This window comes from Amblyomma maculatum, chromosome 3, assembly GCF_055883805.1.
Source record: "Amblyomma maculatum isolate TAMU_Amacu chromosome 3, ASM5588380v1, whole genome shotgun sequence".
In the NCBI taxonomy this organism is placed as follows: Eukaryota; Metazoa; Arthropoda; class Arachnida; order Ixodida; family Ixodidae; genus Amblyomma; species Amblyomma maculatum.
Genome location: NC_139346.1, coordinates 152,948,677 through 152,975,769, shown reverse-complemented (window position 1 = coordinate 152,975,769; position 27,093 = coordinate 152,948,677). Strand labels below are relative to the sequence as shown.

Sequence of the window (27,093 nt, the reverse complement as noted above, 5' to 3'; positions counted from 1 at the left end):
TAATGCATTCCCAGGTTTTCATACTTGCTGAAGGCAAGAAGATTTTTCGTCCTACTCTCTCCAATGGCTAGGACTTGCACGATTATTACAGAAGTCATATTATATGGCTTAAAAGCAGACCCTCTGGGCTGTAAACTTTTGATAAAGGCTGTACAAATTGTTCCTAACGTGATAAAATGGCTACAGCATTATTTCGAAACAGTAATAAAAATTCTGTTCCCACATGTAGCTTACATGCTGCGAGGATTTATGTATTTATGAGGAGGATTTATGAGGAGACGTGCGAGGATTTATGTATTTGTATCTTTTTCTTTTTGAACGCACTATAACTGATTGGAATAATTTACCTCAGTCGCTACTAAACAGTACTGATTCCATTGACCGTTTGAATTACTGATTTCATTTTCTTGTGAATTAGTAACTCAAATCGATCTTTGTGCTATATTCCTTCTCACTGCTTAAGGGGGGAGGCTACCCTTGAACACCAACTTTTTTATTTCTTGAGGTATTTCGAATGAAATTTTCAGGGTATGCTCATAGTACTCACATTTGAAGAACTACCAAGTTTCATGGAGCTGGGCTCATCGGTTCTCAAGTTAAAGGAGTATATCAAGATAGTTTACATAGGTCCCTAGGGGCGGGCCTGGAGAATTTACAAAATCTGCTAGCAGTGTGAAATTTGTCATGGCCATTCCTGGATAGTTTCCCCAGGGCAAGACAATTTCCTTTTTCCAAATTTCCTCTCTGAAAAATTTTAGTACAGCCCCAAATTTAGTGTTAAAATTTACACCTGACTTAACGATATTTTAATTGACTGCCCCTAATTACACATGAAATATTCTGAAAAAAAGAAATTGTCTTGCCCTCAGAAATTTACTTAGGTATGTAGCAAAAAAAACCTCATTAAAATCCAATAAGCGGTTCTTGAGCTATGATTTTCCCTAGCAGCCACAACATGCAAAAAATTGATTCCGAGAAAACGGCTCTCAAAGGTTGAGAGAACAATAACTTTTTTGTTTCTCAAGTTACTATGATGAAATTTTCAGGACAGGCTCATGACGTTAACAAATGAAAAACCACCAAGTTTCATAGAATTGTGCATGCTAGTTCTCAAGTTACAGAAGAATATCAAATTGGTTCGAATAGGTCCTTTATGTCAAGCCTGGAGAAATTGCGAAAGGCACTGGCATTGTGCAATTTGTCATGCTGATTCCTAGATAAGTTCCTCAGGGCAAGACAAAGCCCTTTTTCTAAATTTTATTGCTGAAAAATAGCACAGCACTGGAGCTTTTGTTATCAATTAGACCTATGTTGATTAATCATATTAATTATGACAAATTCCAGACATAATATTTTGAATACATGGGCTTGCCTTGCCCTCAAAATTTATTCAGGTACAGTCGAGCCCACTTAAACCGGCCCCACGTAAGATGAACACTCTCTTGTCACGAACAAGTCCGGTGCGACTGTCAAAATATACATTAGGGCTATGGCGCTTCGTCTCGGCTACAACGAACATCTGTGTGACTAGCCTATCGGCTACAGCGAACGCCTTGGTGCCGTGGACCGCTTCCACATGCTGAGATCCGTCGATCCTGTGCTCTGCAAGCCGCGACAATCGGCATTCCAGATTCCCCTGTGGCATTTCGCCCTAGCATGATGGGCGCAGACGCAGCAAGCGGATTCCCGGTTTATCCCCCGCGGCATCAGCGCCGAAAGGAAAAAACAAAGAACAAAAAAGAACAAAGAAAAAAAAAAAGCTAGCCAAGTCTGCACTGAACCTGTGTAGCATCTCGAGGCATCATGAGCGACCACGCAACGTTTAACACGTTGCACGAAACCGTTCAGAGGGCACGACGAAAGATCGTAAATCCGGCGATCGCAAAAATGGCGTAAGGCGAACAGAACGCACGAAGTACAAAGACAGCCAACGACAGCAAGCAAAGAGCCGTAGCAGACGACGCGGGGAGTTAGCCAGCAGAGACCGACGCATCAGCGGCCGCAGCACCAATAGTAGTCGCCCGATCCCCCGCGTTCTCGCGGAGCGCGCGCTTTTCCCAATCGCAGCCTTGAATTCGAGCGCAGGAAACTTGAAAGCCGCCACGAGGCTCCCAATCGGAAGCAAGCCACGCCTCGACCGCGCTGCCATTGCAGCCGCCGAGGGTGGCAGCAGAAAGCGCAAGAATTCACAAACAAAACAATACCAAGATGGCGGCGCTCAGTTCGGCGGGAGAGGAATGGCACGTGCGCGAAGTTTGGGAATTTTCGACGCTTGCTCGCTGCTCCGCGGCTGCCGCTGCTTGTTAAATAATTAATTTCGAGTATTTCTACGGCGAGTTGGGCATTGATAATTACAGAAATGGTAGTTTATAAGACATACTACCGGAATATATAATCTTCCAAAAATCGACTCTTCCGCGATTTTTCAGTTTTCAAAGGTCGCGTCACCCCTTAAACTATACTGACGGTTCATTTGTACATTTACTCCTCACTTTTTGTTTCGGGAATTGTTTGGTTACAAGACCGAGTGTTCTTTTTACCCATTTTGTTATCGCAACTGGTAGGCTGTATTGCTATTGTGCACACTATTCATTTGGCCCTTTTGCTCTTACATCTGCAAATGTAATTAATCTGTACTTTGTATGCCCCTCTCGCCTGGGCCGCAACGAGGCCTGCAGTATTGTATAAATAAATAAATAAATAAATAACTCTCTAGTTGCATGCCAAACACCTGATGCTTGCATCGAATTTCTGTCTCAAATATTGATTGTCTCCTCGTAGGTGCAGACTCTCAGTGCTACTCGGTAACCATTCTGCAGCATTAAGTGACCGATAGGTGATTGTTATAGTTTTGCGTTTTGTAAGAAAAAAATAATGTAGCGGCACTTTAAAAAAAAAAAAAAAAAATGCCTAGAACAGTTTTAAGCTTGTGTATGAAGGCAGTCTAGTCTTGCATGTAATGTGTAGTTGACGCATTGTGCTCTTTTGAAATGAAATTTCTCTTTTTTATTATTAATATTTTTGCCAGGATCTGTTGCAGCAGAGGAGCAGTTGTGGTAGAGGTTGACTACTTGGTTATGCAATACATCTGAAAGCATATTTCAGCACGCTCGGGAGGCATTCTGATGTGAACTCCTCCTGATTTGTGCTTTTGTCATTACAGGCTTACTAATAGTCTCTAAATACTCGTTTGTTGAGATGAACAGATTTACATGGTTTAGTCATGTTTGTAAGCCTTACCGAACTGCAGGCTTCAGGACTTTGGGTGGTAAGCTTTCCACTGTTCTACAAAAGACAGAGTCCTTTTAATAAGTGCCACTTGTCGGTTGCCCCAAGTTGTCTCGGGCACCTTTGTCTTTTAATTTTCTCTCTTATTTTCTTTTGCAGAACCAGAACCACACGAAAGGCAGGAGTAAACATGGTAGCAATAGCGGAGGAGATGGGACAAGTCCAGAGAATGTGGATGGAGGAGCACTCGCTGCCAACAACCGGACGCCTGCTGGAGACCGAAAGTCACCTGCTGTCAGCAACACTGACAAGGATAAGAAAAAGGTACATAACGTTTTTTTTTTTTCTTTTTTTTTAATTGAAGATTTTTTTTTAACTTAATGCAAAAATAGGGTAGCTACTTTGTTAATTTTGTTTCTTTGTTCTTACGCAAGCCTGTCTTAAAGCTGAAGTCATAAACATGTGACCTCAACTCGTCTGTGATGTCGCAGCCATATACCGTATAGACACGTGTAAGGGCCGCACCCCCTATTTCCTGAAGCAAATATTGAAAAAAAAAAAAGATTCATGTATGGGCCGCACCTAAACTTTCCACGACCCACGCGGGAATAGCCTTCGAAATGCACGCGCACAGAAGCTTCCGGATGCCGCCCATGGATGGCGCACGAAATTGCGGGTCATCGTCATCATCATATTATCATATTCCTTCTGCCGCGAACTTTCACAATTCATATCGGCATCGGTATCGCCAGCTCCGGTCACTCCGGCTTTGTTTTGCCGATTGTCAAAGGCACGTAAGTAGTGGTAGTGTGGTTGGCGTGGTCGCACGCCATAATTCTGGCTCTTGTGGGCTCTCTGCTTTATTTTTCGTGAATTGCCGTTGAGCATTGCCATTGTAGTACGATGGGTAAGCATATTGGTAGGTATACTGCAGGCTTTAAACTGAAGGTAGTGGAGTTAGCCCTCGAACACTGCAAGCGTGCAGCGGGCAGAAAATTTGACATGCACGAGAAGTGCATGCGAAGATGGTGCAACCAGAAGGATGCGTTGAAGAACGCCAGTTATAAGCTGTGCAAGTATCCCGAACTGGAAGAAGAGCTGTTTCGCTATGCAATGGAAGTGCGGAACAATGGCGATGCGTTGACAGCAGACATGCTGCAACGGACATGGACGATGAGCTTGCGCTCGACTGGATAAAAAGCATTTGGCCGAATCATGCAGGCACCATGTCGGCCAAACGATCGCTGCTCGTTTAGGACAGCTTCCGCGGTCACTTCCGCACAGGCGTGGCCGTTATTCCGGGCGGCCTCACCGGCATGCTGCAACCCCTGGACGTCAGCATCAATTGGCCTCTTAAGGTTGAATTCCGAAGGCAGTACTAAGAATGGATGGCAAACGGCAATCACGACTAGACGCAGACCGGGTGGCTGAAGAGGGCACCGCTTGCGACTGTGTTTGGCTGAATTTTGTCTGCGTGAAACACTGTCTATGGAAATTGTATCCCATAGTTTCAAGGTAGCTGGGATTTCAAACAGTTGAAATGGGGCTGAAGATGATTTGTGGAGTGAACTTGCACCAGAGCACAGCACCAGCTTGGAGTCAGAAGACTCTGCTAGTGACGATTGAATGGTAAATAAATGCCACATATTCGCTGATAAGGTCTGTTTTTACTTAGGAAAAAAAGAAAAAGTTTTTGTATGTCACGTATATAGGCCGCACCCTAAAAATTGGCTCTCGAATTGGTGAAAAAAAGTGCGGCCCTTAAACGCCTTTATACGGTAGTTCGATGTTTGAAACTCTAACTGCGTAGGATGAAGATGCAGTTATATATCACAGTTTATCCTTGATGTATTATTGCTTATATCGATAACAGAAAGGATGTCTTTAAAAACACCTTCGATTGGGGTGTCAGTACATTTGGCTGTTGATAATTTCAGGATGTGCTTCACAGTACAGTCGAACCTCGATATATCGAACACAGATATATCGAAGTATTGATTATATCGAACACGCGGAAAATCGCATGCATTTTTAATTTTTTATTTCGAATGGCGTCGGTTTCCAAATGGATAAATCGAACTCCGCCACCCCAAACCATGTGCACTCTGTTGACAGGAGGCGAGCTTTCCCTCAACGTCCTCGAAGATAGCGGCGGTGCGATGGGCGTTCCCGACTGCTGCGCACGATCGCTGCATACATCGGTCGCGCTGGGGGCGCCATTTGAACGTAGCGGCGTATGCACGCGGTGGCTTGGCCGGGCTAGGGTGGCTAGCCTGATTTAGTTTGTCGACTAACCGCGTCTCGGCGCTGCCACTTGTGCTGCGCCAGTCGTTGTTATCGTGTGTGGCCTAGGCAGCCTAGGTGGCCTAGGCCTGTCACGGCGTGGTCGGTGTTGTGATGGCTGCAAACGCGAAGAAGCGGACGACCCTGACATTTGCTGCGAAATTGGAAGTGATCCGCCGCATTGAAAATGGTGAAAAAAAGTCAAGCGTCGCTGAAGCTTTCAGCATACCGAGGAGCAGGAGGAGGAAAAACAAGAGTGACATAAAGGCCAAGGCGGAACAAAACCAGCACTCAGGCACGCGGCGGGTGCGCAAAGCTGCCTTTGAAGACGTTGAGAAGGCGCTGCACAAATGGTTCATCGACGCAAGGGCCCGGAATATTCCTGTATCGGGACCGATGATACAACAGAAGGCCAAGAACTTTGCGTTCATTCTCGGTGCCGAGAACTTCAATGCCAGCAGCGGTTGGCTGCAATGTTTTAAGGCCCGCTTTAACATTGTCGGGAAGACAGTCTCGGGGGAAAGTGAGGACGCCAATGAAGGCGAGATCAAGAAGTGGCTTGAAGAAGAGTGGCGTAAGATTCTCGTCAAGTATGAGCCCAATCAGATATTAAGTGCTGACGAGACGGGCCTGTTCTGGCAAATGCTTCCGCGACAAACGCTCAACGCGCGCGGAGACAAGTGCCACGGCGGCAAGCAAGGCAAGGCTCGTATTACAGTTCTGTTGGCTGCGAATATGGACGGCAGCACGAAGCTGCGGCCACTTGTCATAGGCAAGTTCCAAACCCCGAGATGCATGCGCAACTGCCCCAGTGTTCTGGTGACATACGCATGGAACAAGAAATTGTGGATGACTCGGGAGATATTCCAAAAATGGTTGAAGGCATGGGACTCGGAGCTGGCGCCTCAAGGCCGGACGGTTTGCCTCATCGTTGACAGTTGCACAGCACACCACACTGATGTCCAGCTGAGCAACATTGAAATTAAGTTTTTGCCGCCGAACACGACGTCGAAGCTGCAACCATTGGACCAGGGCATTATTCGCGCTTTCAAATCCATTTATAAACGTCGGCTGATCGACATTTTGCTTCTCAAGCTGCGGATGGGCCAAGAGCTAAAGATAGACCTTTTGGGTGCCATTCAAATGCTGAAAGCCTCGTGGGACAGCGTCAAGCAGTCGACAGTAGTTCACTGCTTTCGGCATGCGGGTTTTGTAAGCCGCATTGAAGAAGCTTCCGAGCAAGCAACTGAAGAATCAGCGTTGGACGACGGCACAGAGGAAGAATGCCAGCTCGAAGAAACCTGGAGCCAGTTGGAGCGCTTTGTCGGTGCTGAGCCACACAGCATGTGCATTGATGACTTCGTTGGCGGTGATGACAGCACCGGAACAGTGGCGGAGTTGACAGATGTAGAGATTGCGTTGGAAGTTACTGCTGAGCGGCCAAACGAAGACGCTGCCGAGGTTGATCCCGTAAGCGCTGCCCCGCTCCCGACTGCAACTGAGGCTGTAGCTGCTTTGGACCTTGTACGCCGCTACTGCGGCGCAATAGAAGGCGCTGGACTATCGCTTGTGGACCGTTTAGACTATGTTGAGGACGCCGTGGTTAAGCACGCGGTTGCCAATTTGAAGCAAGCTACGCTGCTACAGTACTTTTCGAGGGCCCAGTTAAGCCAAAGGAATAAATACTTTGTTTGAAACTTCAAGTGAGTATTTATTGCGCCACTGTGCCACGATTGGTTCATTGATTGATTTGTACTAGTTTTTGACGCGTTTTCTATGTGATTTTGTATATCGAATTCCGGCTATATCGAACTATTTTGCAATCACCGCGCTGTTCGATATATCGAGGTTCGACTGTATATCAATGATGATGCCATGGGCAGGTTTAATGTCGATAGCGACGTGTCACCATCGATACGCCTCCTCGACAGGCGCATGCAATTGCATTTATATGAAAAGAATCATGCTGCATCGCCCATTTCGTTACTGGTGTTTTATATATGCGAAGCTGTACAACAGCTGTGCTAACCTGTTACATCTGAACTGGGCACATGGTTTAGGACGAATTATTTATGCCCTATACTTATTGGTACACATGCGTTCCTAGACTTGTTCAACCTGTTCTTATGCAATTGCTGGAAAGATTGTTCCTGTGGGCATCAATTAAAAATGCAAGTCTACAGCAGCTCTTGCAGAAAAAATGCAAAACAACCGGTTCAGCGGGAAGCCAGGCTCGGCCAACTGTTTTTTTTTTCATCAGGTATATAAAAGTTGGCTGCCTCTTTCAGATGTTAAGAACTTTCCTCAAGAGAAATTTATATGCCAGTACAGCCCAGTCGCATAGTTTCAGTTTCACTTTCATGGATTTCATGCCATCCCACAACTGCTACTGGATGCGCATTTGTAAATTGCACTCTTTCAAGTGCTGTGTGGCGCATCATTTTTCTTTATATTGAAATCGCGTTACGCTGTTGTAACTTCGATGCATATATCCCTTGCGTGTTTCCGCATGCTGCTTCTAGTACGCTGAAATGGCGTGTTCGGGCTGCGGTTTCACCGCACTGCTTGCTTCATCACATTGTACTGTGCTGTGAAGCATCCTCAAAGCATGATGATGCCGTTTTGTGGCGAGACCACTGCTACTCCATCGCAGTGCGAAAACTATAACGGAGGCTTTCCCAACCATGTGTGCAAAATGAAGCAATTGACGAAATCGAGGGATCTGGGGAAAAAAACGTCATTCTTACTTGGGTTTCATCTCATATATAGACATCCGTTGGGGTGGCGCAGTGGTTACGGCGCTCGACTACTGTTCCCAAGGACGCGGGATCGAATCCCGGCCTCGGCGGCCGCTTTTCGATGGTGGCGAAAAGCAAGGCGCCCGTGTGCTGTACGATGTCAGTGCACGTTAAAGAACCCCAGGTGGTCGAAATTTCCGGAGTCCTCCACTACGGCGTCTCTCATAGCCTGAGTCGCTTTGGGACGTTAAACCCCACAAACCAAACCAAACCATCATGCAGGTGTTTTATCAGATAAGACTATGATCCAAGCGGTTTTTGGCAGTTTTCTTTTTCTTTTGTTTTTTCTGGCCCATTTGATCATTCAAGCTTTAAATTTGTTCCTTTTAAAGCCGAATTAAGAGAATTTACTTTAGTCAACAGCGATGTGACAGCTCCAGCTAGTTTCATGCTGGTCCATCCTGTACAGTAAGCAGGTATATGGAATCGTGTATAAAATTCTTGATGGATTTTTTATTACAGCATAAACCTCTGTGAAATTCTAGTTTTAAGTTTTGTTTTTTTTTTTTTGTAAATACCACGTGCATTCCGAAATAAACAAGACAACAATGTTTGCATTCTAACTTGTTTTTTCTTAATGATTAGATAGTCGATGGCATTTTTCCTCATATGCGTATTCGATTCATTCTCAAAAATTTCGCAATAAGCACGCCCTAAAATTTGCATAGGCCAGCTACAACATTTGAATATCTCGCATGTTCATTACAGATGTTTTTTCTCTCACTAGAGCCATTGCATACGGCTGGGTTTTTCTAGTTGTGCTATTAGCAGAACAGTCACTTCGTGCTTTTTTTGTTTTGCTGTCTCCCGTGTCACATGTAATGCAGATAGTTCGGAAACGCGGCTAGGGGTGAGCACTGACAGAAGATGCATCTTTAGCTTTGTGCACTTCTTGTAGTCATTGTTCGTGAATTGCAGGGAGCATACCAGTCATTCATCACTTGTCTCCCATCTGCTTCCATTCCCACTTGCTCAAGTTAGGCCATCATGTTTTTCAGAAAATTTGGCATCGCTCTTACGAGCGAGATAGGCGGGCCATGCCTTTGGCAGGTGACATGTGTTTAGATATACTGAATGGTTAGTGGTGTGTTGTGTGACGTTACAAGACAGGGGTGTGGTGCCGATTTTTTATGTGTAGGTCAGAGACTGGGAGACCACACTCCTTGCACCTTTTGGTGTCTTTGCATTTACAGCCAGCCAGCCAGTTTCGGCGGCTCTGCTTTATGTAGTTGCATCACCAGTCGCGAGAAAACTTACTCTGGTGCCTCTACTAGTGTTACAGAAAAAGTGCAATTCAGTGCATGCTTATGTTCTTGCATGTAGTTGCAGTGTTTCTCTAATGTTCTTTTTGGAGTTACTTGTAGGCATGACATGACCATTAAGCGCGGCCATGCGCACAACCTCGTTCAGTCAAAGCATCCACCAGCAAGCCTTGCTCTGTGTGGCAGCTCTATTAGGACTGTGTACAAAGTCCGCCTCGTGGCAAAGTTAGCTTCCGTTTGATGTTAACTTGAAGCACGGATGCTTTTGCACTAGCCTGATGTAGAGTCCTTCGATGTAGGGCTCGAGACATGAACAGGTTAAACTGTGACGGTTAAGCCTTGCCACTAGCCACCGCTTATTGTGCCACTGCCTGTCTCGCAGAAAGCAAATCCAGATACTCCGACTAAAGGCAAGAAACGGGGTCGTGACGATACCTCTGCTACCTCGAACACACTGTCGGCAGCTCCAACACCGCCGAGTGCCTCCCCAGTGGAGGACTCGTCTGAAATGGCAGCCACTGCTGCGGCGGTGGCGTCGGCGGCCGCGTCTCCTGCCAACGAAGAAGACGATAAGGCGGCCAGCTCGGCTGCCAAGAAAAAGAAGGGCGAGGCTGCCGAGAGTCCTGTCGACTCGCCTGGGGGAGCCGAGGGCCTGTCGAGCCGGAGCAGCAGTTGCGGTGGCGGTGCTGCTTCCAACGAAGGTGGGCACACATGGCCTACTTCCCCTCACCCTTTGCTCCTAGTGCGAGGATGCATTCTAGGTCTTTCAAGCTATGTTCCCCCCACTTTTAGATCCTGCACTTAAACTGAGGCCGTGTTGTACCGAGCTTTGATTGCCCGCAGCTTGAGAAAGACGTGCTTTATTGGCGTCATTTAGGTCTCGTTCGAAAGAGCGTGATTTTGGTTGGCGGCCATGAGCAGTCCTTCGAAGCAGAAAACAAAAGGACAGAGTTACAGAAAATGAGCGCCATTATTGGGTCCTGAAAGCATGTGACCAAAATGATCACTCTTGGCTGCTGCTGGCATCGACAGCTGGGGGCCTGGCACTAATTTGAAGACATTGTGCAGTGAGCCCTAGTCAGTTTAGCATCATTCCTGTGATAACCAGGGCGTGTAACATGGTAAATAAAGATTTGTGAGTGGTTGCTGGCCTTAAAGAAAGGGAAAGGTAGAGATAGGTGTGCTGAAAATGTGACATCACCGCATCTTGTTATCTGCTATCGTCGAAGTTTCCTCAAGGTGGTTCTTGCCGCATATGGGGCAGCGTAATCCTGATGGTGCAGATGAGAAAGTGGTACCTAAGCAGTTTTCACGTGAACGACAGATTGAAGTTGATGGTGTGGCAGCAGGGGCAGTTGCTTAATGGTGTCCCGTGTCATGCAGAGTGAATTTCACATGACTCGTCTGTCCATCCATCCATCCATCAGCAAAATTATTCATCAGCCATTGTTTTGTTGACAGTTAGCATTGTGCGTTCACTAAGTGAGCAAATAGTTGTAGTTCTTTGGAGGAATTTTTTCTGTGCACCTCTAGTTGCCAAGGGAATGGCCCTCTCATATGACACGTTCTTCAATCCTTCGTCGCGATGCACCTAGCCGCTGCAGAGAAGCCGCCACGATAGGTGCGCGCCGCTGCTTTTTAGCTCTTCGTGTTCCGTGTCCTCAGCTTCGGCACACTTAGTCACAAAATGTATTATAGGGCCATGTTTTGCCAAAATTATCAACATAGCAGCAAGGAAATGGTGTTATCCAGGAATGTGTTATAGCCAGGAGGAAGATAGTGTAACTCCGGGGAACATTTTTGCTATCTGCTATTTTGAGTGCGGAAACATTGGTGAACTGTGCTATTGTTGCCACCTTGGCAGAGAATGCCCCGGAGGAACCTGAGGCGACGTCGGTCAGCCCTCCCAGTGAATCGCCCTCACCAGCAGTGGCACCCACTCCAGCAGCAGTGCCGCCAATCACAGCTGTAGCGGAGGAACCCCTGCAGGCTGCGGCCATGCCTCCGCAGCCGCCATCTCTGGAAGAGGAACTGCCCAGCACTCATCAGCCTGAGCCCAGCCCTGTGGGCAGTGATGGGTGCGTCATTTTTTTTTACCATGAAGTGATTCTGGAGTAAGGGTTTTAAGAAAGAGAACTGCTCTGTGGCAGCAAAGTGTGTAGTGGTGGGTATGGATGGCCATCAGCGCGCTAGTCTTATGTGAAGCCTAGATTTATTGTACACACTTTGCCACTTACAGGCAGTCAGTCATGTGGGGAAACATTAAGTTAATTGATGTGTAAAGTGCAAGGTTTTCTCAAAATGTTGGGGCTTTTGCTGCCAGCTTAGATGAACACGAATTTGCGTAGCTTCCTAATGTTTGGAAAGTTTGAATAGATGAAAGGTGAAAGAGCCCCTGAAATGCTACATGTGGTAATACTCTAATGCAAGTTCATAGAGGTGGTCTTTGTGAGTACTCGAGTCAAATTTGAAAGCTTTGCATGGAGCCTTCAATTTGCTAAAATTTTTTAAAGAGTGGTCCTGCATTCTGCATTCTCTGCATTCTCTTCTCTTGCAGGACACCAAAGGAAGCTCGATGTAGCCCAGCAGTCAATGAAGATACACCTGTGTCCTTTCCGGTGTCGCGACCACCATGCGCTTCACCTGTACCTCTTGTGGTGCCAGGTGTGCCCAGCCAGGTGCCACATCTGGAGCGCTCTCCACAGCTCCTTATTCCACCACATATGTCACCACCTGTGCCACCACCTGTGCCACCACCAGCCCACCAGCTGACCAGCAGAGGCGTGGCAACACCACCAGCACAGGCCTTGGCGCCATCACCCAAACTGATGATGACCGAGGACAAGTTTGACCAGCTGCTGCCCCAGGCACCACCTTCCCTGTCTCTGCCAATTCAGAGGGACAAGTCACCTGCAGCAGTTGCGCCAGTCGATGCCATGCCATTGTCCTTGATTAAGATGGAAGTGGAAGAGTCCAAGCCCCTTCGATTGGTGTCATCACCATCGTCACGTGGCCGCCCAACTCCTCCACTGCCCATGTCAGGCGGCATCAACCCATCTCTGGCAGCTCTCTCGGCCATGCCTCCCCCTCCGGTGGAGCCTCTGCTTCCATCAGGCATGATGCCTACCACGGTCAAAAGCCACCTGGTGCGCATCAAGGAGGAGATGAGTGGGCCACCCACACTCCTCATGGAGGGACCCCTTCGAGGGCCCAGCAGCGCCCCTCTTCCAGAGTCCACTCCGTTGGCTGCTAGTCCGTCACTGGGGGCGCCCAGGGGCTTGTCTCCCCTGGCACCGCTCCCCCCCTCGTCCTCCTCCTGCTTGCCAGCATCTTCTCTGGCGGCCGCTGGTGCCTCGGCTCCCCCTCGGTCCTCGCCATCTTTGTCTGGAGCTCCTCCTGTGGACTACCCGGGTCCGCCCCCACACCACGTCAAAACCGAGCCCCCACCTTCTCCGCCCAAGGAGCGTTCAAATGCACCTTCCCCACTTTCTCAGCACATCCCATCCTTTTCTCACTCTCCAGCGCATGCCAAGGGGCCATCATCCACAGCACCCTTACCTGCACCCACTTCAACGCCGTCCTCCACTGCTGCTTCTGGCCACCATTATCCCTTTTCTCCCCCCATGTTCTCCACATCGCCTGTGGTGTCCACAGCTGCCTCTCCCCTGTGTAGCTACCCAAGTCCACTGGTCACCGCAGGTCGCTCTCCCTCAGGGGCACCGGGTGGTCCTCCCGGTGCCCCTCCGCAGATGCACCCAGGCTTTCCGTATGCCCCTTACTTCAGCCCCCAGCTCTATTCCCCTCACCTGCACTTCCCAGCACACCCTCAGTTTGCCCCTCCCCCTCCACCAGCCCACCAGGCGACTGCCCCCCAACACCACTCCAAGACTCCGCCCTCACGAGCACCTGTGTCTATGCCCCTCCCACCTCAGTTGCCTCTCGACAGTGGGGGCGGGCACCGGGTGGCACCACCTTCTCACCACGGGGGCTCTAGTGGTCACCATAGTGGTGGGCTGTCGTCACATCACGGCAGCAGCTCCCACCATGGTGGCCCTGCCCACCATGGCGTTCCCGAAGAGGAGGAGGAAGAGCCCGAGGCCCAGCAGCTGGTGAGGGGACCCAGCCCAGAGCCCAAGGTTGAAGACAGCGAATGCCACCGCAGCCAGTCCGCCATGTGAGTATTCAATTGGCGAGCTTGCTGTCTGCCCATTGCATTGTGCCATTGGTGCTTGTTTGCTGATAAGATTTACAGTCATGAGGGTGCTCAGTTTATAAGAGTTGATGCCTGTACAACATCAGCAGGAACTGTGTGGGTAAGAACTAATTGCTAAACAAACATCAAAGCAACACCATGCCATTGGGCTGCATGCTTTCTTGTTTGTTTATTTCTTCTTCCCTTGTTCTTGAAGTTAACAGGCATTACTGCAGACTGAGCACGTGTGCAGAGGTTACCGAGTTCCGGAACAGCTTTGTTAACCATAATGATCTCTGGTTTGACATCACTTTTACTGAGCAAGCTGAATCGTATACTTCTGTGGACTTTCCTGCGGTGAATGCACTTTCCTGTTCTTGATGCCAGCTTTCTGCGGCACTGGAGTCGAGGAGAATTCAACTCTTGCGCTCGCACGGACTTGACCTTCAAGCCCGTACCTGATTCGAAGCTGGCGAGGAAAAGGGAGGAGAGGGCACGCAAGGCAGCTGAGAAGGAAAGGGAGGAAGCCAAGGTGAGTGGGACATCACAGGAGCATGCTTGCCGGGGCCATGTCTGGATCGTCATGTTTGTCAGGTGCTGCATACCAGACATGGCCCATATCAAGGCTTTATAGTTGTCTTTTGTTTTTGTCTCATATTTGCTTGTGCCTTTGATTGATAACGCAAGGAATCCCATCATAGTTTTATGTAGGCTATGATAGTAAAAAAAAGTGGGTTTATTTTGCGAGTGCATGCAGTACTTGGTTCGGGGCTGACCATATGCTCTTGATAGCACAAACATGCAAGACCATAAAAATTCAACTAGCCTAGCTTTTTAGTGTTTTTAGAAGTGAACAATGCAAAAAAACAAACAACCCATGGGGGATATCGAAAGACAGCACACCATTGCAAGTGCTGTGTGTTTCTCTTATTGTTAATGCCCTTTTAAGTTTTTCAACTGTTGTCATGGTTCCTCCTCTGATTAGTGGAGAAAGCACATCACACACACATCTTTTTTTTTATTTTGCAGCAACGGCTGAGCTCTCTGGATCACCGTAGTGGAGGGTCTGAGGGCAAAGCAGGCCCCAGCGGGCACCCGTGCGACTTCCCCCCAGGTGCCAACCCCTACAGGGCAGGTCCCCCGCGCGGGGCCGCGGCCAACCCATATGCAGCAGCGGCTGCTGCCGCAGCGGCAGCTGCAGATACCCCCGCGCTGCGGCAGCTGAGCGAGTATGCTCGGCCGCACGCAGCCTTCTCCCCCGGTGGGTACCCGGCACCCAGGGCCCACCCAGCGGCTGCGGCTGCAGCTGCGGCTGCTGCTGCCATGGACCCCATGATGCTGCACTACCAACTGGGCATGTATGCTGCAGCAGCCGCTGCCTCCAGGGAGAAGTAAGTGAATATTGTTGACTCTGTGCCATGCTACGCATGATGGGGATTACTGCCATTCACATGTTACATTAGTGTTGTTGCAGGCGTTAGGGCTATCTGTTGAACTTTGAAAGAACACCTTGTGTGCCCCATTACGCATTCCTTGGGACAGAATGTCGGCTCCAGTGAAGGGTTCTTGCAGTACCGCCACAGCTCTGACATGTGATGTTGCTTGCCAGTCGCATTAGTTGAAATGATGGCTTTCCATTGGTCGACCTGCGCACTAATCCTGCTCTATTACTTTTTATTTTTTCACTTGGTTTCTGAAGTCTTCATAACTGCCTTTGCATAGCACTGAAAATGCAGCATGACGTCTCGCTTCTAGTAATGGTTAAACAATATATTACACCATGACTAACATGTCTTTTGATCGCATGAAGGCAGGTCAAAGATTTTTTTTTTTGCAAGCATTTCGCTCCAGAGGCCAAGAACCAGGGGAACGGAAAACTAGTACACCTATTAAAAAACTGGTGGGTACTCGGTGGCACTGGGGATTGAACCCTACACTTTTCATCTGCAAAACAAATGCTCAAACCATTGTTTTTATTATTTTTTTAAAGTGAATTTTATGGTCCTTTCCAAACTGCATTCCTAGGCATTGTCCTATTGCCTGCTATACAGTTGTGCTCATGTGGCACAAGCACAGCGCATTGGTAGTGCGAGCTTTCTGCGCATGTTAGCAACTGATTACAAAGCAGGTATTTTGGCATCTGTGCACATCGGTAAGACGGTTTATTGGGAAGCTTAGAAGCGACCACCGTGAGTGATGAATGGGCTCCTGCAATGCGCACCGCAGCAGCCTGCGCCTGGACTTGGAGCTGGAGAAGCGGGAGCTGCAGGACAAACTGAAAGCGGAGCTGGAGCTCAAGTCCAGACTTCCCCAGGCGTACGACCCCCATTGGTTGGAACTGCAGCGGAGGTACGCAGCAGCGGCGGGGCTGGGGGCGGCCGGGGGTGCACTGGGGGCAGCAGGCATGTCCCCCTTTGCAATTTATGGGGACCAGCGAGACCGCCTTAGCCTGGGCCCCGACGACCGGCTCCACCCGGCCGCTGACCGCCTCGCCCTCGCTGCTGACCCCCTGTTGAGGTGAGTGTGATCGCCCATCTCTTTATATGTCTAGAGTGCCGTGGTGGGATGAGGGCATCTACAGTGCAAACCAAATGCTCCTAGAAAACTGCTCTTAGACACAGAGCAGTTGAGTCAAAAGCTCTACGATTACCATTTCCGAAACTCCCCATAGTGCTCATGTATCATTGCCAGTGGTGGGAATGCTGTGCAAATTGTTCTAACGTGTCATTGCATTAAACCTGCTACATGCTGCTACAAACCGGGGGTTTCTGATAAAACTGCTCCAATATACTATTTAAATGTGGTGACATGATGAAAGAGGGCCCATATATGGATACTGTGGCAAGTTCCTTCGGATACCGAATACCTGATAAGCGAAAAAACGAAATGGAAAATTTAAAAAATTGCAAACATTGTTCCTCTCGATTATTTCAAGATTCACATGGATACCTTCACGAAGATTCACATAAAAGATTCACGTGCATACCTTTCTGCGCATTGCGCAGAAAGGTATGCACTACTGAAAATTCCAGTATGAATTTTGTGCAGATTTTATATACTGAATTTTGTTAATTCGGCCTTCAAGGGAGAAAATGTTTATTAGAAAATTTATTAGAATTAGAAAACTTTTGCTGTGTTTAGTAATATCCGAAAAATTCGAAAAATCATGAATATTGGTTTTTCAAATATGGATCGAATATCAGTTTTCCAAATATGGATTGAATAACAAATATATTCAATTCATATTTGAAATTTCGGATATTCACACACCCCAACTTTAGAGTGAAGTCAGCGTCGGCAAAAGCATTGTGATGTTTTATCACTCACTGTGCAAGTGTGTAGAAAGATAGCCTCTCTGAACTACTGAGGCAACGTTGCTGCCGCCGTTAGTGTTGTAGCAATTTTTAGTTGTTGAGCAGTTTGCGCTGTTTGCAGCAGAGTTAGTCCCTCTTGTTTCTTGCTTTAGAGAGACCTGTGCTTGGAGTTGGCGCGCACGTTGTGCTCATTCACTGTTGGCTTCCTTGCAGGTTACAGATGGCAGGTGAGCTGCACGTCCCCCCGACGCATGCGCACGCCCACACACACCTGCACCTGCATCCCCCTCATCATGACCCGCTCTCAGCAGCGGTGGCCATGGCGATGCCCCCTGGCGGGGAGCCCCCTCCCACGGCGGGACCGTATGCGGCCGCCTATCAACCTGGTGGGCCAGGCGGAGCACCCCCCGGAGGCGGGGGACCCCCACGGGGCGCACCCCACGGGCCTCCACCTGGCGGCCCTCGGCCACAGGACCTGATGCATCCGGCCGCGGCCGCACTCATGCGTTCTTCCTACGAAGAGCAGCTGGCGCATCAGGTGATCTCCCTCCCCTCCCCTGTTCAACATTTAATGCAATAGCAGTAGTGTTCCTTTCGCACCAAAACCCCTCTCCTCATACAGCGTAATCCACATGTAACGATGAGATACATATCGCTTATAAAGATAAAATTCTTGATGATATTTTTCAGCTTTTTCATTGCTCCTGTATAAAAATAAACCATATATAATGCTTTATTATGAATAGAATATCGGATAAATGATACCTTTCTGGCCACCCGGGAAAATTTTACACGAAAATTTGTCTGAATTTTTGATAAAGATAAAGTAAAGTAATAAGAAGAGAATGACGTTAAAAATTTTGCATAAGTGCCTGAAACTGTCAAGCACAGTTCGTGACGGGACAATCGCTGCCGCTTCCGCGACCATGGCTGCGCTAAGAGTGCAGTCGTATTGCCATCGCCATTGTTTGATTATGCGTCCGTGGAAGATGGTGACGACCATGGAGCATGGCGATGGCTTTAGAGATGAAACAGCAGATTCGTTGGGATTTCTGACGGAGTTTTAAGGTTGGAAGCCTCACAGAAAAAAACAGGCAATCGCACTCTACAATTTTAACAATCATTAGGTTATCTTAGAGCTATTTATTTATCCTGTACGTTCATGCTCTTTACACCGATTCACATTGTTCGACCCTTTCCCCACATCGCTGCTAAGTAGGCAAGCCTACATGCATATGTAGCCACATATGACCAATCGCAAAGCAGAATTCGGAGGAATCGCATTCGGAAAAGGCCCCTATGGCTCATAGAAAAAATTCGGACCCCTCTTTTTCTGTCACACCAAAAAGCCCCACCACCATCGCACGAAGTTTGGTTACCTAAAACAGGGATGATGTGATGAAGTCATACAGCCCGTAGAGGAACATGTTTGTGTGCAGTTTCATGCGATTCTAGCAATAAATAAAGAAAGCTTGTTTTAAGATTAATCTTGCTTGTCAATAACTTGAAAATTGTTTTAGTGATTCATCTCTTGTCAAATTTCTTTGCCAAATCAACTGTCTTAATAAAATTTGGACAGAACTTGCAAAGATATGCCTGTATCTAAAGTAAATCGAGGGTGGTAATACAGTAAAAGCTCGTTAATTCGACATCAATGGGACCATGAAAAATTGTCGAATTATCGAATGGACAAAAAAAAAACGAAATGAGCCCCTGGATGACATACCTTTATTTGGTAAAGAAGTTAGTTATCACCATCTGTTTTTTCGGGCGAATTTGATCGGTGACAATAGCGCTAATCGCTGCCAGATGCTCCGTGGCATGCGCACCATCGGTAATCTGTTCGCAGAAGTCCTCCAGAACGGACAGCGCTTCTGCGGCTTCTTTAAGGGGGGACATGGGTCTTGAGCAAAATTTTCTTAATATTTGTCCTGTCAGTATGAAATTTGCAGGGTTTATGTAAATTCTTGTGCTGGTTTCAAATATGTTGTTAGTTTTCTTCTACATAAATTTGCTGAGTAGTTACAGCAACTTTGCTGTTGCAGACTTGCGGGAAGCTTGTAAAAATATCTACTGAAGGGAAATTGCTAAAATGCACATGGATCTGTCCCTGAATGTCTAAGGAACACAATAAAACAAGTTTTGTGCTCCTGCCTTACTACAAGCCAAAGTTATGGAAGTTTTAAGTTTCAGCTTCACAAGTGCAACCACCCCCTTTCTACATCTTCGTATGTTTAAAAATTTTTCATGCAGTTGAGACCTTGTATAATAGCTTTATTGTGTTCCTTTAACACTCACGAGCCAGTAAAAATAAAAATCATTACAATCTAAGGAGTAGGAGAGCCACAATGCCACCCGCAAAATAGAAGGGTAGGCAAAATTTTCATTTTGAGAAAAATGGAAAAAACGAATTGCAATGTCAAACACTAATTTAATCAAACAAAAACTGTAGAAATGCAGGCCACTGTGGCCTAGAAGGCTCCTGGACAGTAATCTGCATTGGGTTTGCCCTTCTGCTTTCGTTTTGCTGCAGTCTGAAAAGCTGCAGAGGAAGCACGCTTCCTCTCTGCTCTCAGACATTCACTGGTGCAATGCACACGTTTACAATTTAAAATGGCTATAAACCTCCAGGAATGTAGTCTCTTTGCTTTCCAACGTCCAAGTGTCGCCTCTTTCATTTTGATTTGCAGTTGCAGCACATTCAGTTGTCACTTTTTCGTTTCGTTTTTTTTTTTTTTTTTTTTTTTTTTTTTTTTTTTTTTTTTTTTTTTTTTTTTTTTTACGTACGTCGTTTGGCTACGTCCTCGCATCAAGACCGCGGTGAGGAACGTTTATTGCGGAAAAGAAATGTAATTTGGAGCTGTTTGCTGCTTCCCAGTGCTCTGCATTGCACTGGAAGCAAGTGAATTCCCTAAGGACTATGAACGAGGTCCGATCGGCGCAAACGCGCGGCGAGCTCTACGAAGACGACGTGTCCCGCAGTTTACGCATTGGAGAATAAGTTTGACGGCGATTCCTTATCCCCGTTCACTTTTTTAAATGCCAATATCGCCGCCGTATGTTTTACGCTTTGCCAATCTCGGCAAACTGTTTAGATCTGACGATCGTGAACTCCGCATCGCCAAGCGGACTGTCCGCCGCGCTGCCGTCATCGTTACGAACACAATCCGTCTACCGCTTCGTTGCTGGAGTTGGCGCGAGTTCAAGCTTTTCCTGTTTTGAGCTTATCTTTCTGGTCATCTGCGGCCAGCGTTATCACTGTCGCGGCGGGTGCGACCGCTGGCAGTAGCAGTCCCCCGTGCTGGGAAACACGCTAGGCCTACTTCAGGCTCGTACACACGATCGTTCGGCGCACGATTTCCGTCGGCCTGAGCGCGCACAGCCGGGGCAGGGCATCACTTGAGATGATTATTCAACTATTTTTTTTTACTTTTTTCACAAATTCTTGCCATGAACGCACCTCGCGGTTCGGAACCAAGCGCGGCCGGCGTCACGTCTCCGCCGTCTCCCCGCGGCTCGGGCGCGCCGAGCAGACGCCGTCAGCCAGCTCCACCAATGCGGGGACGCCTTATCGTCACGTGCACCCCGAAAGCCAATGGGATTGCAAATGCCACGTTTTCTTTTTTGCTATTTTTTATGCGACCAATGGGCGAATGTAAACAGCAGAGGCGGCAATTTGAAGACGAAAGGCGGCTCTTTCGAATGAGACCAAGATGGCTACGGTGCCGCGCACAAAATGGGAGCTACGCCTCGCGGAAAATGGTTGTTTCGGGGTCGTTTTCGGCCCAAATTTGGGCGACATCGATTATATAAATTGGCATTGTGACTAAAATACCGACCCTAGAGATGAAAAACTTAGCAGATAGGTAGATAAAGAGCTACTGATTTCGCAAATCACATTTTCTAAAAAGTGATTTTTTCGCGATTTTTTGGTCCGCAAGACCCGTGTCCCCCCTTAACCGTGCGCTTCGACGGCTGGGGCAGCTGTTCACAATCTTCTGATGAATCGTCGTTGCCGGTACTTTTTACTTCCTAATAATGTCGTCCTCAGTCAGCTGTCCAGCGACTGCGATGCCATCATCGATGGTGGTGTAATCAGCAAGCCGCACAGAAGGAGGCAAGACATTGTCAAAACACCTGTCGTCCTCTGCGTTTGCGTCAGCCGTCTCACATGGCAGTGTCTCTGCACGGCAGTCCGGTGATCCAAAACCGCTATGCCTGAAGCAGTTAGCGATTACTTCTGGAGGCGTCTTGGTCCATTCATGAGCCAGAATGTTTATAGCGCTGAGAAGCGTAAGCTCGTATTTCTTCCCCGCTTCCATACACAGAAGCATGCGCTGCAAGACGTGCTTTCTGTATTTGCATTTCATGAACTGAATTATTCCCTGATCCATGGGTTGTAGGGCTGAGGTTGTATTAGGTGGGAGAAACACCACCTTGATCCATTCAAGGCCCGACACCTTGCAGTGAGCACTGCAATTATCTACAACCATGAGGACCTTGCGCTTCTTCATTCCAAAACGCCGGTCAAGCTGATGAAGCCACGTCTGAAAAATGCTGGATGTCATGTGATAATTAACAGGAAGGTTCCTCGCATTTTTAAAGCATCTAGGCTTCTGCGCCTTCCCAATCACTAAGAGCGGCAACCGCTCTGTTCCTGTCATGTTGGCAGCAAGTAGAATAGTTACTCTTTCCTTGCTGCGTTTTCCTGCAGTGCACGGGTCACCTTTGAAAGTTATCGTCTTGTCCGGGAGAGCTTTAAAGAACAGCGCTGTTTCGTCAGCGTTGAATAGGTTTCTCGCGTCATACGCAGCCAGATGTTCAAGCAGGTCGTTGGTCCGCCACTCCTCGATTGCTTCTTTGCTCGCGGCAGCTCTTTCGCCACACACATTCTTGAACGTGAGATTGTGCCGGCTTTTAAGGGGGGACACTGGTCTTAAAGCCATTTTCTTTAATTTTTGAACTAAAGTGATGAAACTTGGCACACGTGTGCAGTTCCTGGTGCTGATTCCAGAAATATAATTAGTTTTTCTCTGAAGCAATTAGGCATTGAGATAATTAAGAACAATGGTGCACTTGCTGTGAAAACAATAGGAAAAAAACCACTTCACAAAAACTTCTTATTAGCACATAGCTATATACTAGAATGAATAAGGAACACAATGTTGCAAGCAGATTTTTGATTGAATGATTATTTTTCATTTTATTGCACATTGAAGTTTAGTAGTCGTAACATGGAAACACAGTGGTCAGAAAAAGTGCCATTTTAAAAAATTTTAAAGCAATAATTAAGAAATCTGCTTGCAACATTGTGTGCTGCACATATTTGGCTTAATGCTGAAACAAAAATCATTGCTGTATCTGCAATGGGTGTTGAGATATCGCATTCACCAACTTGACAGGAGACCAAAATTCACATCTTGAGAAAATGAGAAAAACAAACGGAAGTCATTTTTAATCACTAAAAGTAAAAAATATGTACATGTCAACTACCAGACATTGTTAATATGCCCCAGGGGCATAGTCATTTTGAGCACTACCACCTTTGTGGCGCTTTTTCAGAGCACGCTGCAAATTTTCTGCCGATGCGCGCTTGCTTGTAGATGCAACGGACCGAAGCTCGTCCTTTTCTACCATACGCCGCACACTTCTCTGGCCAGGATTTAAACACAGCTCGTTCAAAATTCCTACCGAGGTCCTTTGGTACCCTATATTAAACTTCAAGACTGCTTCTGCAACTGCGGCCTCAACACTGAAGAGGGATGCGTGCCTTTCTTTTGGTGCCAGTGCCCATATGAGAGAGTGCAGGCTCTCATTATTATTTTGGGTTTTTCCCCTTGCACATCGCTCAAGGAGATTCTTGTCAGAGAGGCGCTCATAAATTGGTCGCAATGCCTTGCATACATGACTAGGAAGGCTGTAGCGGTGCCTTGGGGCTGGCTCTCCTTTGGCACTGGCAGCATTTTGCCGGCACCAGGAACTTGAACCTGTTGGGCAAAGGCTGTGATCCGACTCCTGATCATTTGATGTCACATGATAATAGGTAGCCATCACCGCTTTTGCCATTTCTTCTATGTTGCCACTGTGGGACTTGAGTGCCCAGCCATAGTAAGAACTTAGCTTGTTGACTAGATCACCAGTTAGTCTGCCTTTACCACCAAGTGGTTCCGAGCCTGACCCTTTTTGTTTTGACAGCAGATTGCGGAGAGCTGTCCCCATCCGCTTTTGAACATGGTTAATGCAATCTTCTTTGGTGACCTCAACGTAGCCATACACTTAGTCATCTTTCAGGGCGAGGAAGGACCGGCTGTATATCTGAGGTTGTGCTTATGGAGCGATCTTTAAATAGGATTAGGGCTGCTTCTACTTCCATCTCACCAGCCTTTTTATCAGTATTTTTCTGGCAGACGTGGCTTGCTTTCCATTCTTGGTACGTGGGGTCGTCCACTTTCGGTCCCCGCTCACAACCTGCGCAAAAATTGCTCAGGACAACGTAGTCTAGGACAAGCCCCGTAAAAAGCTTGATGACAGTGCCGACTCCGATGTGGGAAGAATGCCCACGAGTCATCCAAGTCCCATCGTAGGACACGGCTACGTTGCCAGGATTGTCAACGTTCAGTTCATCGTACAGCTTCCGGACTGACTCCGTGCATTCAGCGGGCACGCGTCGCGGCAGGCGTCAGCTTTTCTTTTACGTAGCTCTGCCACGTTTTCGTGTGCAGTCCACGATGGGAAATATTCATCGCGGCAAAGATGTCGTTGAATGCAGTCCGCCGGTTGCCGGTACTTTGCATCGCGCGCGCAGCCAGAATGTTCACAGCGAAAGGATTTACACTTTGCTTTCCGTCCACACGCGGCGAACTCCACGCCGATGCCTTGTCGCCGCAGTTGACACATGTCAAGAAAAGCTTGACAGCGAGGCCGTATTCGCGATCACCTCGGCCGATTTTAACACTCCCTCCACACGTTTTACACTTTGCACCGTCAAGAAGGCTGTTGATCGACTCGATGCAAATCACGGCGAAGCTCGTCTCATCAAGCGGGCAGATGGCAGCATCGCTGGCTGCAAAGTCTGTCTTACGTTTCGTTGCTGGCGTTGAATCCAACTCCCGCAGTTTGGCGTCGGCTTTTCTATTTTCACTTGCCAGATCGGAAGGCGTCAGAAGCGTTGTGTCGTGACGAACGCGGCTGACGACGTCTGAAGTGTGCTCGCTTGACGGGCCCGCCAGGCCTAGCTGATCCGTAGGTTCGTCGACACGGTCACTGGACGCAGGAATCTGCTCGTTTTCGGCGTCTCGCAACACCAAAGCACCTTTCTTAGCATTGCCGATCGACGACTTTTTCCTTTTTTTGCCGTATTTATGACGCATCGCAAACTTTCTCGTTGGCGTAGACATCGCTGCGAGATCTCCGAGGCGTTCGAGGCTGACAGCACTAGGCAAGATGGCGTCTAAGGGCACGGCTCCGACTGCCCTGATGCGCGCAGCAGACGACGCGAGACGCGAACGGCCAATCACAGGGTCCCTTTTTGTCACATGCACCGAAGCAACGAATAGGAACGTGTGCTGTGGCTTTTTTTCTTTTCTTTGTTTGTATCGAACCAGTGAGCGAAACGACGCGCAGGAGTGCGAAATTTGAAGGCGAAAAGCCACTCTTTCGAAAGAGACCAAGATCGCCGTGAGCGCGGCCGTGGAACGGAAGCTATACTTTTTTGAAACTGCGCTATTTTAGTGAAAACATCAGCTTGAAATGAGCCAGCCGACTTGATATTAATTGATATTACGCCTCAAATATTGACACGAGAGGTGAGAAACTTGGTGGAATCAGAGAATAATAGTTGTAGATTCCAATACTTCAGTTTTCTAAAAATTGATTTTTGGGCGATTTTTCCGCCTTCAAGACCCGTGTCCCCCCTTAAAACGAGCGAGCCAACCTTCGGAGGCTTTAAAATCTTCGACGTTCATTCTTGCGGCGAATCTTTCAGCTTGTGCACAAATTAGTGGCCCACTCACAGGAAGACAGGCCTCTCGTGCGTTTGTGATCCAATGCAGTATGGCTTCTTCGAGCTCAGGGTGGGCCGCCGTCCGCAGTCTTTTCCTTTTAGCATTGAAGCTTTCACTGTCGAACGCCTCCAAGATGCTCTTTTCATTTTTTACATACGTGGCCAAGGTTGTCTTCTTCACTCCATACTTGTTCATCACGTCTTAGCGTGAAACGCCGTCCTTGATCGCCTTCAATATTTGCACTTTTGTGGCCAGGTCCTTCGCTCCATACTTCGGCCGCTTTGCTGGTGTCGCCATCGCAGCAGCACTCAGCGTCAAGATGCGCAGGCACAGCACTCTATACACACACGCAGCACAGTAAACACGTAGGTGAGGCGTGACCGTAGATGCAAAAAGCACGTGGCGACGACACACCCTGAGGCGAAGCTCGACTGCGCGAAGTAGGGCTAGGAAAGAGCGAACTTCCGGCTGACCTCGCTTCCCTCGCATCGTTCTGCTGATGGCGATGACAGTGCGGATGGCATACGCTGCCTTTTTTTTTTTTTTTTTTCAGCTTTACATTAGCGCCGCTCTTAACAGTGTTTTTTTTTTTTTTTTTTTTTTCTCTTTTTTTTTTACCCCTTCCGCAGTGAAATGCGAATTGGCCGGCTACGGGGCTATGGAGCTATGTCGAATTGTTTGACGCACGGCAAAATTTGGTTGAATTAACGAGAGTTTTGCCCCATAGACTCCTATGTATAATTGGAGGGACCTCGCGTGCACGTCGAATTAACGAGCTTTCACTGTATTGAAATTTCCGAATTCGAATTGAATATATAGTACTGTATTTTCCGGTTTATAAGACGCACCCAGCTGCCTTCTAGGCCCTACGTACAGCCCTAAAGGCAGAGCTGCGACCCCCAACCCGCGGTGCGAGATGTCGCTACTGTGGCGGGTTCGGGCCAGAATTGACAAACACAGAGTTATGTACTCAGAGTTTATTGTGGTTGTGTACACGGCAAGGCATAACACTCAAATACAACCACTGTAGCGAGAAAACGTCCCACTCGTGTACCGGGGTGAAATAAACCACCTAATGGGATAGCATGCACAAGGAGGTGAGAGGAAGAGTCTGCTTACCTGGTGCAGCTTCGTGCTCACGGCCCGCAGCGGTAAGTGCGTGCGGCACCGGGCGAAGGCGGCGGTCTCTTCGACGGAAAATGCAACCGTGCGCATGCATGCTCAACCGTCGAAAGATGGCCAGGGAGTTGCGACAGACACTCGCCTCTAGCCAGGGGAGAGGAGGTTTCCCAAGGAGGCCAGGAGCAGGGAAGAAAGCCCATGAAGTGTCGCCGCAGGAGCCTGGGAAGTTGTGAGGGGTGGCCAGTGTATCCTCTCCTCGCGGTCCTCTCTAACAGCGCGCATAATCACGCATGTTAATTACGTGCGGTCGTTATAATGGGACAGGGGATTGTGAATTCCCACATCCCCCCCCCCCCCCCCCCTCCTTAAAACCACTGTACGGCTAAAAGTAGCCGCGCGTTCACCGATGGAGATACCGAGTGGGGCTGGCTAGATGCTGTTTAACTTTTAAACCCAAAGAAAAGGCCCCAATATGTAACAAGTTGCAGAAAGCTCACAGCCACCGGTGCAGCCGCAGAGGGCCAGAGGTGCCAGGCAGGAAGGCAAGGCCGACAGCCACTGGAGACGACCATGCAGCCAGGGGGTGGAAATGTTGATGACTGCAGCAACCGCAGGTCCCGCTTCTTCTTCACCGTCAGTCGGCCAGGGGTGGAAGTGTAGATGGCTGCAGGTGCGCCACTGCATTCATCGATCTTGCCAGGGGACGGGTAGGAACTGTGTTGCAGCCCCTCCCCTCCTTCAACGGGCCGACCGCTCGCTCCTGGCCGGCCTTTTTTTTCCTCCGTTGTCGACGGGGTGCTGGTGAAGCTGCGGCTGCGAGCACTGAATGGTGCCAAGGCGGCCTCTTCGCTGCAGCTTTCGCTGAGGTAGACGGTGGGGCTCGTTCCACGA

At 48.2% G+C, this 27,093-nt stretch overlaps 1 protein-coding gene across 6 annotated transcripts in view; it reads left to right on the top strand.

Annotated features, from left to right (window-relative positions):
• Positions 1–27,093, top strand: part of Gug (arginine-glutamic acid dipeptide repeats grunge) — a 72,964-nt gene that overhangs the window by 17,659 nt on the left and 28,212 nt on the right. For 4 of the 6 annotated variants that reach the window (XR_014706116.1, XM_084598261.1, XM_084598262.1 and 1 more), the window contains exons 8-15: positions 3,388–3,552; positions 9,954–10,272; positions 11,436–11,649; positions 12,129–13,745; positions 14,151–14,295; positions 14,793–15,154; positions 15,990–16,280; positions 17,291–17,615. Coding sequence is in view for 5 of the 6 variants with exons in the window: in XM_084598261.1 (XP_084454387.1) it covers positions 3,388–3,552; positions 9,954–10,272; positions 11,436–11,649; positions 12,129–13,745; positions 14,151–14,295; positions 14,793–15,154; positions 15,990–16,280; positions 17,291–17,615 (3,438 nt within the window). In the remaining variant the exon portion in view is untranslated. The remainder of the gene's footprint in view (positions 1–3,387; positions 3,553–9,953; positions 10,273–11,435; positions 11,650–12,128; positions 13,746–14,150; positions 14,296–14,792; positions 15,155–15,989; positions 16,281–17,290; positions 17,616–27,093) is intronic. The other 2 variants (XM_084598265.1, XM_084598263.1) reach the window with 2 other exon arrangements.